At 39.2% G+C, this 14,196-nt stretch overlaps 1 protein-coding gene across 6 annotated transcripts in view; it reads right to left on the reverse strand.

Annotated features, from left to right (window-relative positions):
• The window catches only part of ERBB4 (erb-b2 receptor tyrosine kinase 4), a 616,649-nt gene that overhangs the window by 122,915 nt on the left and 479,538 nt on the right, over window positions 1–14,196 (reverse strand). For all 6 annotated transcript variants that reach the window (XM_071811269.1, XM_071811273.1, XM_071811270.1 and 3 more), the window contains one exon: window positions 958–1,090. In XM_071811269.1, the coding sequence (XP_071667370.1) occupies window positions 958–1,090 (133 nt within the window). The remainder of the gene's footprint in view (window positions 1–957; window positions 1,091–14,196) is intronic.

The raw sequence follows: 14,196 nt of genomic DNA on the forward strand, positions 1-14,196 counted from the left end.
AATATTTAAGAAGCAACAGAAACTCTAGCCAGGCACACAGATGCTCAGGCAGAACAGAAGGGGGATGCACATATCATTTGCTCCCAAGTTCTACAGTGGAGATGGGTGGGAGCAGGACCCTTGGAACAGAAACAACAATATCAAAGAATCCCTATCTAATAATATTTCCAAGCTTTATCATCTTACAACGGGAACCCTAATTTAAAATTATCATCACTTGCAAAGTGTCTCAAAGATAGGACTGAGGAGATGCTAATAATCACCTTTGCTGTAGCTGACAAAGATTTAATGTTATGTTTAAATAGACTTCCTAGATTGTCCCCTCTATCACTGGCATTACAAAGAGCAGGACCAAGTGGGCACAGCACACCATCCTATAGCTCCAGTACATATTTTTTGCCAGTAGAACCATGAACCTCATTTGGTAAGGCTCTGAGAAGTATCTTAGCTTAATAAAATACATCATGATCATGATTACAGACTTGGACAAAATCTGGACCACAAAGGCAATACAGGCACTGGGAAGAACAGTAAGCGACAATCTGTGCATTTAAACATTCTCAAGTTTGCATCAGAGCTTGCTGAACTTACTTCAGTCTTAAAAGTTGGCCTCAGTGTGCACTGGATGAAAACCTGTAACATTTAAGCATGAGAGCTGCTAAATGTACTGATGAACTGGGATAGAAGTTCAATTAAGAGCAGGATGGGAGTTCAAAAATCTGGTGGAACAAGACTTTGTGATCACATGGATCTTTTTTGGTCTTCAAAAGTCATGAATCTGTATATGCACAGAAAACTAACATCTTGAAATAACTTCATTCCATCAGTTCAGTACTGCAGAAGTTAGCAAAAAGATTTCTGCAGACCTCCCTGGTAAATGAAGACCTGAACATCTTGAACAGAAAAGCAGAATAGTTCTGCATGTATTTTCAAATATTCTGCGACAAGCACGCTCACCTCAGTCTCCAGGAATCTTCGCAATGCTCTCTTCTTTTTAATGCTTTTGCGTCGAACATACACAGCAAACGTCAGGCCCACAATGACAATGATGAAGAGGCCACCAATAACTCCCGCAGCAATCAGAGGAGTTCTAGCAATCAGAATCAGAGACTTTATTTTTAAGTAGAGAGAGAGACACCAAAGAATGGTTGGGTACATATAACACAATCGCTTGCAAAGCTTATTAACTGTCTCACGATCACAATTTTTAAGTCAGTCCTAATGGGAAGTCAGGCAAAACACATTAACTTATGGTATGACTTTTCCTGTTTCTAACCAATATACCAATTCTACTTTTTTCCAAACCACCATGCACATGTGAGGAGTTGTGTGGACAAGGAGACACAACATGCACTTTGATGGCAAACGCAAATCTGCAATGGCAAAATGAGGATACAGGTATCTGCAGTTTTCCTGCAAGACGTTTAACTATGTTTATTTATTGGCTACATCTAGATTAACTCATGGGCTGTGCATTTAGAGGAAAACAAACTAATGAAACATTCCCAAACTACCAATATGATGTGCCTTACTGACTATGGAGGAAGCAAGAGGCAACTTCAAACATGGTGTTTCACAGACAAAAATTGAGGCATCATACTCATAACACTTTCTTCAAGTGGAGGATATGTATCTAAGAACAACATAATTCATGACTAGAACCACATACACCTTCCGGAAACTCCTGGTTCATTGTTATTACACACAAACATTTTGGTTGTGTTTATGGCTGCACTCACCTGGTTTTTCTGTGGCTTTTCACCACAGCCAAATCCCAGACCAAAAGACTGGTGTGTTGGAGCCCAGCAGCTCCTGTCAACAATGCCAAGTGAGACTCAGCCTTTGCACAAGACCTGTTGTCCCCCACTACTCCTATAACTCTCCTCAGCTTCCCAGGATCTTGAGCAGCATGAGCTACAATTACTAACTTGTTTTTCCATAGCAATAAGAAGTAGTAGGCTGGCATCATGGCAGATACTACACAAGTACAAAACAAAAAGACAGTCTCAGAGAGTCAGCCTGACTTAGATGCCCATATTTGGAGAACATCCACAGTCACTGGAGCGAAGCAAGCACCCTCGGGTGAAAAAGTCAAAGTGATAGGTGCTCTGACTCAGTTTTCTTTCTCTCTCCCTGCTCCATGTCTAAAGGGTGGGTAGCAACCTCCAAACCAAAACCTTAAATTAGGCGTTTTCACAGAATACCACCAACTTACTAGCATAAACGCACGATGTTTAACATCCCCCCAACAATATCTGAAAAGATAAGTAGAAAGAGACAACAGGACAGCTGCAGAGTATAAATGGTGCCAAAACCACTTCTTGGTGACTACAGCAAATAGGTTAACTATTGTCAAGATTGTGGAAATATCACTGCTAAGCTTTAACAGCCTTCCTCAGTTATGTCTGAATGATGACAGAAGATACATTATGGCCTATTAATGAAGAGGTAGCACACACCTATTGAAAATGTAAAGGAGTGTCCCACAAAAACAGTAAATTGATTTATCTGTCCCTTTAGTCTTCTTTTTATGCCCTGCCATAAAGCTGAGCAGTGGAAAGTAGTGCCATCTAACCTGGTTTGGTATATTAAGGTGTGCCTATGTTACCACTGAGTACCATTTTGAAGCGCATCTCTGAACGGTCCTCATACTCCCACATCTAGTTATTAAAGCACAGTCTTCAAAGAAACGCTTTCACGTTTGCTGAGGGAAAAAACCACATTGACACTACACAACACTGTGGAAACCATAAGCCTGAAGATAAAGGAAGCTGAATGTTGGCTGGCTGTGAAATGGGTTATGATGCTCGGGAAATACAGGTCCAGCACCACCTACTCCTCAGGCAGAGACACTCCTCCTTCCTCTAGTTTGGCCTTTAGACACAGTCCCCTTTCTAATCCCATTGCTTATTCTGCTGATTTTGAGTGCAGAGCTCAGATTAAAGGACCTGGCATATTCACCCAAAACCGCACACCTCTTTATTTGCATGCACTTTCCATGATGCTGATGCAAGAAACTTTAATAGGCAATTGCAATAAACACTGAACATCAGAAGACTTCTGTGGAGCTACTACAAAGGTTCTTCAGAAGAGGAATTGGTGTTTTTTATGCCATATGAACAATCATGTAATTTTTAACAAACACCACCAAACTACAAACTGACAAAACAGGCAGGAAATCTCTCAGCTTTAAAGTGCCTACTAAATAACTATCATAACAGCTGTCAAAATAAATAATTAGAGTTTTATGGTACGGTGAACACTAAAAATGGTCCAAACCATGTCTGCATGGTAGACCATAATAAGGAAGTGGTTCCACAGGAAACATAATGACTAGTGAAGAAAATAAAATGAAGTTACAAATTCCTTGCAGCCCTTTTATTGTTGTAGAGTACAGGGGTTCAAAATGAATCTTTATGGTCCATTGCGTCAACTTTCATTGACTTTAAAAGAAAGTTCTTATCATGTTTAGTAATGAACTGAAAAATACTAAGTAGTTTTCAAAAACTTCACCATACAACCATTTAGTCATTAATATGAAATATGATGTAATTGCATATTATATCTGAATTTTAAGGAGGTATCACCTAAACACACTGTTAAGCAAGCTTAAAAAGGGAGTGTAAGTGGAATAATATAATATGTGAGGTAAAAAACCATATTTAAATGCTAAACAAATAACTGTAATGCAAAAGAAGTTTTATTTTGAACTCAAATGGTGCTCAGCTTCCTTCACTATTAAGTCCACTATCCTTGAAAAGAAAGTCATGACAGACACAAACACCAGAGACCTAAACGGATGTGACTGTGTACCATACGGCTTCTCCTCGCTCTGCTACTGAGCTAAGCCCCAAAGTCAACAATTACATGTTTTATGTGCTACAATACCAAATGACAAATCACTGCCTTCAGTGCTTTCTGGTATCATCAGTGCAGTTCACTGTTGTTTCCAAACACAGAAAAATTATTTTCTAAGCCCACTTTTCTGGGTGCCACCTACCATATTTGGGTTATTTTTACTTATCTTTGTTAGGCTGACTTTGCTTTTTTATCTGCTTTACTAGCATCTTCAAGTATCATGTATCATTTCTCTACTATTTTCACATTTGCAGTGTCTTATATTTAATACCCTGCTGAATTTCATTAACATGCTATTTACCTTTCCTCTACATCATTAAGTCTGTTTAACATGGATCCCTGTGAGGTGGCACTCATCAGTGATGCCGCATTGAAGATATAAAACCTTTCTACCGTTTTGGTTTTTTTTTATAAATCAAATCCATTTCTTGGATGTGCACCTAAACAACAGTTCAGCTTCACACACAGCTGGGCACACATATCTCCTTATCTCTAGTGGCATTACGGGCTTAATCCACAGAACCATAGAATTGTTTAGGTTGAAAAAAGACCTTTAAGATCATCAAGTCCAACCAATAACCTAGCACTGCCAAGCCCACCACTAAACCATGTTACACTGTGTTACTGTCCCACAACCATCTCTGTGAATGCAATTTGCTACCTTTCTCACCTCAGACTACTCTACGCTTAAACCTAATTCCATGAAAGCTAATAGGAGCAACGTTGATGCAGAGACAAAAATTTCACTATAAAATCTCTATTTTATTAAAGTCATTTTTAAAAACATGGAGACTCCATTTCTGTTAGGGCTCAGGAAGGCTAAAGTCAAGCAAAGAGAGCTAGTTCCACATCAGACCTGCCTGTCCAGCATAAATAATGGGCAGCCAAAAATCAATCCCAGCTCACATCTCAGCTCCACCATGAACTCCCCAACAGGAAACTCCTGATACTCTGCTGCTTTCCTTTACATACTGAAACTCTACCCAAAAGGACAAAATCTCTGCTAGCTGTTTCTGGACTTTTATGCTTATCAAAAGAGACTCAGCATTCCAAGAAATATGAATCATAATTCAACCCTATATAATTAATTTGCTATCCCCCTTCAGCTGAGGACAGGACGCCCAATTAATGATTGGAAAAGGCGGCAGCAGGGGAGGCAGTGGGAGGGAAAATATCACAACATGTGAAAAATCCTGCCTTTTAAACTGGAAACTGTGTATCTGTGGCTAAAAGTTGAAAGTAAGATTCTAGTATTCCCTCAGGAGAAATGAATAATATATATATTTTTTAAAATGTGTACTGTGTTTTCATATTTAAAATCATGTAATATACACTCCCACACACCAAAATGGAGACAAAAAGTTCAAAGTTAGTATTCCAAGATGGACAAGGATGCGCAACAGGGGGGCTCGTATCGTTCCATCCATCCAAAACATCAAAACATCTGCCATTCCCACAGTGATTTGAGAGCAGGTATTAAAGCCTAATTACTGATTTAGATGAGTACATGGTCTCATACTCTTGACTGGAGAGCACAGCAGAAGGGAGAAAGGAAATAGAATTGTGGTCCATGGAGTAAAGTTGAGAAAGAACACCTGTTTTTTCTATCTTGGGCATTAATCCACCTAACATGATATGCAAATAAACTGAGCTTTGAGGCTGAGCTGTTAGAGGGCTTTAAGTTCCTGCCTCAACCTTCCCTACCTTCGAGTTTCACCTATATATCCAAACAGGATTCCTTATAACTTTGAGTATTTGCTAAGTGGTCACTTCTTGTAAGTTCTCATTATCAAGGCATTGTTTTTTCCTGATGGATGACTCATACTGCATTCCTCACCCTTTCCATCAGTGGGGAGTTCAGCCGCCTTTGAAGCTGTACTTTTAGAAGTCTAATGGATTCTACTAATTCTGGAATGATAAACTTGGTATTAAAAATACACAAGATAAACAACCAGACTGGGAAGCAAATTTGTGTATGTTTTAACAGCTTCTCTCTGCTGTGCGGCACTCCCCTGGCAGAGCTCTACAACCACAACTTCCAGAGTGCCTGGTGTTCACCAAACAGTGCTCCCCTGGGCTGGGAAGAATTAATCTTATATTATTCACACTAAGACGCGCTTTGCTCTATGTTTTTCTCTTTCAAGAAAAAGGCTCCCTTTCCCCACCTAATCTGGGCATGTTTGAACACTGAAAAATGTCACCATTTGTGTACAGATTAGGAGGTTTTTTCATGCACAAACACAAATTTTAGTTCACAGCTGATCTCATGATTACTACCAATTCCACATTTAATCCAGATAAGGGCAAACTGCTTTCCATTGTTCTGTCACCTAGCTGCAGTTAAACTCTGGTGGCAGGTAGTTCTAGCCACAACTTTCCAACATAGGAAGTGTTCACAACGTTGCAGTCTGTATTTAGGTCTATTCAGCAGTTTAACCTCAAACACAGTTTTCATTTTGAACAAAGGTAAAGCTGACAAACAGGGATCTACAGCCAAAACCGTCCCTTACCCACACTGGTTCCTATGTGGAAGCCTTTCTCAAGCAAGGATTTAAAGACATTTCTAGACCACTATAATCAAGTTGTCTGTAAGATCAAAGTTTTTGCACTGGCTTTGCAAAATGAGAACATGCAGAACAAAGACCTGGGGTCTCTACTGGACAGCGCACACACACCCTTTCCTACTCCAGTGTACCACTAACCAAAATATGTTCTTGAGAGCAACTGTGCTATTAGGATACATCAAAATGTTTAACATAGCAACATAATTTACTCATGGTTTGCACATATTTTGATGATGAGGGCGTTTATTGAAAACAAAACACCAACAAGATGCAAATATCTATATTATGTGCATTCTTTAAATTGTAAAAGTGTCCTACTCATGCTTCATTTTTTTTATAGGTAGGATTTTGCATTTCACTCAGCAAAATAAACGAATATTTAATACAGCTCTGAAAATGAATATAACTTAGCATTCTAGACATTAATACATATTGATTATATATTTATGACATCTTTATTGTTATTAAGCACCGATAATGGATTTCTTTAAATCTAGTTTTAAATCTGAACTGCATAGTTTAGGACAACAACCACATTTCTGTAATGTTTTCACCATAAATTAGAAAGAATTCTCAATTTTAACTCCCTGTTAATACAGTTGATTGGGAATAAACACTGAAATCTCTGGGATTACAGCACCAATATGGAGGCTTTTCATGGGCTTCTCTCCCTTTAAAACCCATCTGACATCTCTTGCACCCCTGGTATTTTTAGTCTGAGATTCTTCTCTTCTGCCACAACATAAAAAATTGAATGCTATTGTTAAGAACTTGCACAGTGACTTTGTTTTAAGGTTTGTGCTTTAAGTAAGCAGATTAACGTTCCTTGTAAAATATGCCAAGTCAGGCCCCATATAATGCAGATTGATTTATCTGTGACAGAAAGCCAGTTAAATCCCCTAGATTGGACTCACAGGTGAAGCCAGTTCATCAAGTAAAAGAACAATCCTCTTTATACACTTGTCATATTTCGCATTTTCTTTGGAAGAAAACTTTGCTTGAAAATAAAGAAAACTAGACCTGTAATGACCATGGGCGCTGATGGACTGCTCTGAAACTAAAACCATCAACATTAGCTCAAAGAGTTTCTCTCTGCATAAAGCATTCCTATTAGAAGCAATAAACCCAGCCTGCTTCCCTGCAATCAGTTGCAGTCAACTGGCTCTACGATTATGTCTGTGTACGTGAAATTACAAATAAGAAAACATGGTTTTCTCAAACGGTGTGTTTTCCTGTTTGACATTATATGCTGACAGACTACTTTGTGTGGTGGCACTGCTTTTTATCCATTAACAGTCAAATTCAAAGGTACCAGAGAGCAGCACAGTCTGAGGCAGAGCACATCACACCACTTGAGAAGCTGGAGAAATACAAAGTAGTGCCCATATTATATCAGTAGGTAGCCAAAACACTCAATGGGAGCTGTGGCATATAGAGAATACAAATTGTAGTATAAAAGTGGCTATTGAAACGGAGCAGGAACATTCCTTCTCCACTCTGCAACAGGTGTTCAGGGCAGATTTTTGTAACATTTGCTTAATTGCTATATTTTGTTTTCTATTATATGTTTTAGCAGACAACGACGGGCCAGTTACCTTCACCCTGCCTCCTGTACATCTTCTCAAGCAGAAGGCTGAAATTGAGCCTAAATGGCTCAGAAATTATTTAAACCTGCCCTCAGCTTTGCTGCACCAGTGACTGTACAGATGAGTGAATACTGCAGCCAGTATTAATAGGAATTTATTAACACTTCAGGTGGCAGCTTGATTCAGCCTAATGAATGCTGGTTTTTTCTTTACGTTTAACAAAGAGTTATGTAGACAGGTGTATGATTCAGAGTTTGGAAAAAAATCTGATCTCTGGGGACCTGTGTTCATGATGAATTAGACATTCAATAGTTTGCTCTCTAGAAGTTTTGGTACCCAGTATTTGGTCCAGGAGCTAGAGGGAATATCACTTCAGTTGGGTGACAAATCAAACTGTAAAGAATAGAGAGTGGGAAGGAATGTTCAGGAGTATTTAAAATAACCATTAGGATGAAACCTGTTTGAATCCTGTACTCTTCTTTCTGCATTTTTTTAAACACTTTCCACATTCCACTGGAAAATGCTTCTAAATTACTTAAGCTCCAGTTAAGCGTTCACAGAAATTGAGCAAATGAACACACAAGCTCTCCAAAACCATACACAACTAAGCAAAAATTTGCCAGTAGGACTGCACAGGTGGTTTGCCTACCTTTAAAGAGCTGGAGGAGGAAGGCTTCTCTACGCCATATCCTTCATTTTTACTTTACTTCACAAATCATCTTTTGAAAATGCATTGAACTCTCTTTTTATACCTGCCTTCTTTGATTGTTTTTTTGAATATCAGTCTTTCCTGAGAGTAATCATTCGTAAGATTTAAGGAGCACAGAGTGGATTTTTTTGTCCAAGTGCCTGTGAATACTGGACTCCTTTCCGTTCCATCTTAGAATCATATGGGGCAGCAAGTGTTTGCCTTCACAAGCTCCAGGAGTATTTCACAGCAGGGAACCTTCAAAGATTGTATTTGGGGACCAAGTCTCATATTCTGTGCCAGATTCCCTCCTCCTGAAGTCTTTGTGACTTCACGTTTCTCCTTGTTAGAACAGACTCTAAATTAAAGAGAGCTCTAACTTGTGTCAGACCGCTTCTGGTCCAGCTCTGCATCTACACTCCCATGAGCCATCCCACCAGGGTGAACAGGTCTCTTCACACGAGCAAGCACTCAGATTAAGGTTCAGCACTAGACACTGGCAGAGGGGACAAAACAAACCAACCAACCAAACAACAAAGAAAAAAGAAACCTCACAAACACAGCGTCAAAACAAAATGGGACATGATAAACTGATGAGAACAGAACTGTCACACTGTGTTCCCAGTCTTCAAGTTTCTTTTCATATCCAATCATTTGTTTTGTGATAAATGTAGAGCTTACGTGGGTTTCAGCTGAGATTTTTTTAACAAGTGGCAGTATTGACGTATCTTCTGGACCTACGTTGAGATTAGAGCGCATGGAGAATTTGTATAAGATTGTGTTTGGAAATACGCACCCATATATCGGGCATGTATTCCATACATTCATACTATATCTATATATACACACACACACATTATTAAAATTTTTTCCTTCCAAGTCTAAATCAAAATATTAATGCTTCAACGTAGTAACACTTCATTCCACACTGGTATAAATGTATACATAAATATAGCATTTGAGACATTTATTAGAATACTAGTACTGGCCATGATGCTGTTAACTTCAGCATATATTTTAGCTACTCCTCATTTGAGTTCTAAATATGCGGAATTTATCTTTGTAGAGCATAGCAGGGAATAAATGCAGCCAGTGCTCATAAATATCAAGGAAAATCCAAGGTAGATAAAGAGCTGGGTATAAGGAATTTATTTCTAAGTATGCCTGATGCTACTTTTGGATTTATCACTATTATTTTATAAGGATAGCATTCTGTCTAAACACCCTACACAAATTACATCAATCATTAGAAAATCCTATATGATTATGCGGAAAAACTCACATAAAATCGAGTTCCTCCTTCTGACTCAAGGCTTATACAGGATCATCTCCTATATGATAATATGCCCAAAAATTCTTTTATGTCTGTAATTTATCAGTCATCTCCCAGTAGTTCTTATATTACCAAATGGAGCAGAGAGAAACTCTGATGCATCTTGCAACTCCTCTTAATTCTAGTTGTAATCCCACTGCCAGCATTTCCCCAGAAACCATTCAGAAAAAAACCCAAAGAAGTTAAACTTAGAAGTAGAAGCTCCACACCCACCCATCTTCAACTCTTCTGTAACCACAGCCACCCAAAGGAATCTATTCCGCTTCCCTGGCTGGAAAGCAACCCAAGGGAAACCAGTCTTTGTGAATATTATCTTCATCTTCTGTTCTCAGCTGTACTGATGATTTTGTGTGTGTGTGTCTCTCTATGTACACAGTAACTTCCTATCATCTTGATAGTCACAGATGTGACTTGATTAGAAAAACAGCTTGTGTCCATGGTGAGGGGACTGCTCAGAGTAACCTAGACTCTACAACAGCTGTTTTATTGTGATTATTTTGCAGTACAATATAGCCCAAATAAAGGCAAATCATAATTTAGTAAAACAGCTCTTCCTTCTCCTAAATTTCAGTATGATAGAACATTCCAGAATTGATTGCAGATACTAACTTAACTATGAATCTTCCAAATGTTAAAAATAGTCCTCTTCCAATAGCTGCTCAAATCCCAGAACATATCAGGCCAAGCATCTAGGAAAATGGTGATCCAGTTTAAACATATCTCCTCCTTCTTTTAGCCACAAGCCCCTTCCTCTTCCCCCACCATCAAACCCCCAAACCTAAGTACCAGCTTGACCGGCAGACAGCAGATCCTGCTGACCTTTTATGCCTTTTAGGGCTCACAGCTTCTGAAGCTCATTAGGGCTCAAGAAAATAAGGTTAGAGATGACTCAGACATCTTCATTTTCCTATCTCTATCATAAAGAGAGAGGAATTGCCCCTCAATTCCACTTCAAGATATATGTATTCGAACTGTTTAAGTGAGAAGAGCACAAAAAGGTTGATGAAACTAGCTAGAGAGAATACACACAAACATAACTGCTACAGCTATAGGTTTTGGCTTGCTTTCTTAGTAACTGCCTTTTTCCCACTGGAATGTTCCTGGAAAGGAAAGGAGCTCTCTTACTTTAAAAATCTGTTGATTAAAAGATGACTCAAGCATCCCAATGTTTGGAATTTGGAATCTGAACCACTGGTTGGTTAGGAAATCAGAGAGCGCGCGCGTTCATGCACAGCTGAAGTGGTGAGACACTGAATTTAGCCTGCATCCAAGTCATTTACATGCAGAGGACATCGCTACCACGAGGGAGAGAAAAACATATCTACAGGAGATGGGACTATTTAAAGCCAGAATATTATCTCTTCAATCTGTTCTTTGTCTATTATCCTTACTGTGATTGAGACTATGCATATTAACAACTAGTTGTCCACTTTTAATGCAGGAATCCTTTTTACTTCCCCTCCTTCCCCCCTACATGAGACCATGAGTGGTAGGGAAAGAGGTAATTTACTCCTGAAATTTATACATTTTCTTTAAGGAAGGTTATTCAATCAAACAAAGCAATGCCTGCCAATACAGAGCCCACTGAAATGAACTGAAAACTTCCCAATGGTTGATTAAAGCCTAGTAGGAACATAGAAGTGACCAGTTTGGCTACTGCCACATTGGTGACTTGCACAACTAGTATTAGCCCTCCTCCCTCCAGTCTACAAAGTCATCACTGACTCTGCTTCTAGCCAGCCAACCTACAGGATCCATGTATCATCGTCATTGTTCCCAGCATCATAGAATTACAGAATATCCTGAGTTGGAAAAGACCCGCAAGGATCACTGAGTCCAACTCTCATCACTTCCAGATTAATCTGAAGATTAACATTCTATATTGCCAAAACTAGGGATCGCTACCATTTCTTCAGCATGACCTGTAAGACTATACTCAGCCACACTGACATCAAGCCCATGGGTTCTAACTTGGTTGAACCCTAATAGCATTAACTGGAGCAAAACAAATGATAACAAATAATTAAACACACATTCCTCATCCTTTTGTTTGCTTCTACTTTTCCACTGTCACCTCTTCTTTCCATTCAGGTTATGGTGCTTTACAGCTTCTCTGCTTTCTAAGAAATATCTGTGCTACTTAATTTCAGTGACGTATCTAAACATCACGAGGTTTACTACAAGTAGACAGCTATGATTTAAAATGGAAAAGCAAGTAAAATAAGAACATATAATGACAATCCAAGAGAGCATTTTAAGAGGCAAGTAACATGGTGTATTGCTTTGATGGTCTGTGTTTCTAATGGACAGACTATGCCACAAGCAAAGTATTGGCAGCCTAAGACAAATTATTTGATGAGTTTGCAATAATCACGGAATCACAGAACGTTAGGGATTGTAAGGGACCTCAAAAGACCATGTAGTCCAATCGCCCTGCCAGAGCAGGAACACCCAGATGAGGTTACACAGGAAGGTGTCCAGGCGGGTTTTGAATGTCTGCAGAGTAGGAGACTCTACAACCCCCCTGGGCAGCCTGTTCCAGTGTCTGTTACCCTCACTGAGAAGTTTCTTCTCAAATTTAAGTGGAACCTCTTGTGTTCCAGTTTGTACCCATTACACCTTGTCCTACCATTGGTTGTCACCGAGAAGAGCCTGGTTCCTTCCTCGTGACACTCACCCTTTACATATTTGTAAATATTAATGAGGTCACCCCTCAGTTTCCTCTTCTCCCAGCTAAAGAGACCCAGCTCCCTTAGCCTTTCCTCACAGGGGAGATGTTCCACTCCCTTAATCATCTTCGTTGCCCTATGCTGGACTCTCTCCAGCAGTTCCCTGTCCTTCTGGAACTGAGGGGTTCGGAACTGGACACAATATTCCAGATGTGGTCTCACCAGAGCAGAGTAGCAGGGAAGGAAGACCTCTCTCGACCTACTAACCACCCCCCTTCTAATACACCCCAGGATGCCATTGGCCTTCTTGGACACAAGGGCACAGTGCTGGCTCATGGTCATCCTGCTAATTAAAAGGCTGATTGCATTTCAGATAATTTTTCTGCAGGTACTACAAGGAAAACTTAATATAATTTACAAATCAGGGATTACATCATGACTGGACCATGTTTAACCAAAGTTTGGTTTTCGTCCTGATGACAAGGTTGAATTTGTTCTCAAATTTCTGCATAAATGCCACAACTGTTCAGGATGAGGGATTACCAGCCCTGCTGAGAGGTGTACCAGCACAGGCAAAACCACAGTAAGCTCCTCACAACTCTCTGCCAATAAGAAGCTCAGTCAGAACTAGCCAGCACATTTTACACATTATTCTATAACCTTTCCTTGCTGTTCAATCATTTGCCTAATCTCAGATAACTACAGAAATTATTAGCAGCATTATTGTTTATTGATTAAACAGCCAATATGTCCTCAAAAGAGATTTTTCACCAGTGTGTGAAGATAGTGTCATTAAAAATTTACATCAGATTGAACAAAAGTGTGAAGTTTTTTGACAAAGGGACTGTCATCTCTAAAGAAAACTTCACTTTCCAAGGTTACATACAAATAAAACCAATATCAAGAGGCCACGCTTTCTAAAACTTCGTAGTACCAAATGTACAGCTTCATCAAAGCATCTTCCAGGAAAGGAAGGGAGGAAAAATAAGAAGAGGGAGAGGACTAAAAAAGAAATAATAATAAAAAATAGTCTGCCCTGCAGAACAATATAAGATACTTAAGTACCTCACTAGTATCTAAGGCTTAGAAAACCTGATAGAGATGGACAAATTAAACCTTTGAATTTGTGTCATTAGTGGTGAAACTAAGTCACGGGAAACAATTTGCCTTCAGTTGTACAATATCAAATACAAATGCCAAACCACTAACACACAAAAATGCTACTACATTTATTCAAAATGAATGTCTCATTTAAGTGAATACAGGCACGAAGCAAGAGACTTCAGTCAAACAGGTTAAGATTTGAATGAGTTTCTCCTCTATTCTAGCAAAGGACAGTCTGAAAACTCAGAATTTTAACTGACCTAACTGATAATGAACAAAGATGTGTCAGCATAACAGGAACCTTGTGTAAAGTCACTTGGAACTCTCACTCTGTGCCTCACCAAAGCTGACAGGAATCAAAGCCCAATATTCAGCAGCTAGGTTTGCTTGTTTG

Source organism: Patagioenas fasciata, chromosome 7, assembly GCF_037038585.1.
Source record: "Patagioenas fasciata isolate bPatFas1 chromosome 7, bPatFas1.hap1, whole genome shotgun sequence".
Taxonomy (NCBI): domain Eukaryota; kingdom Metazoa; phylum Chordata; class Aves; order Columbiformes; family Columbidae; genus Patagioenas; species Patagioenas fasciata.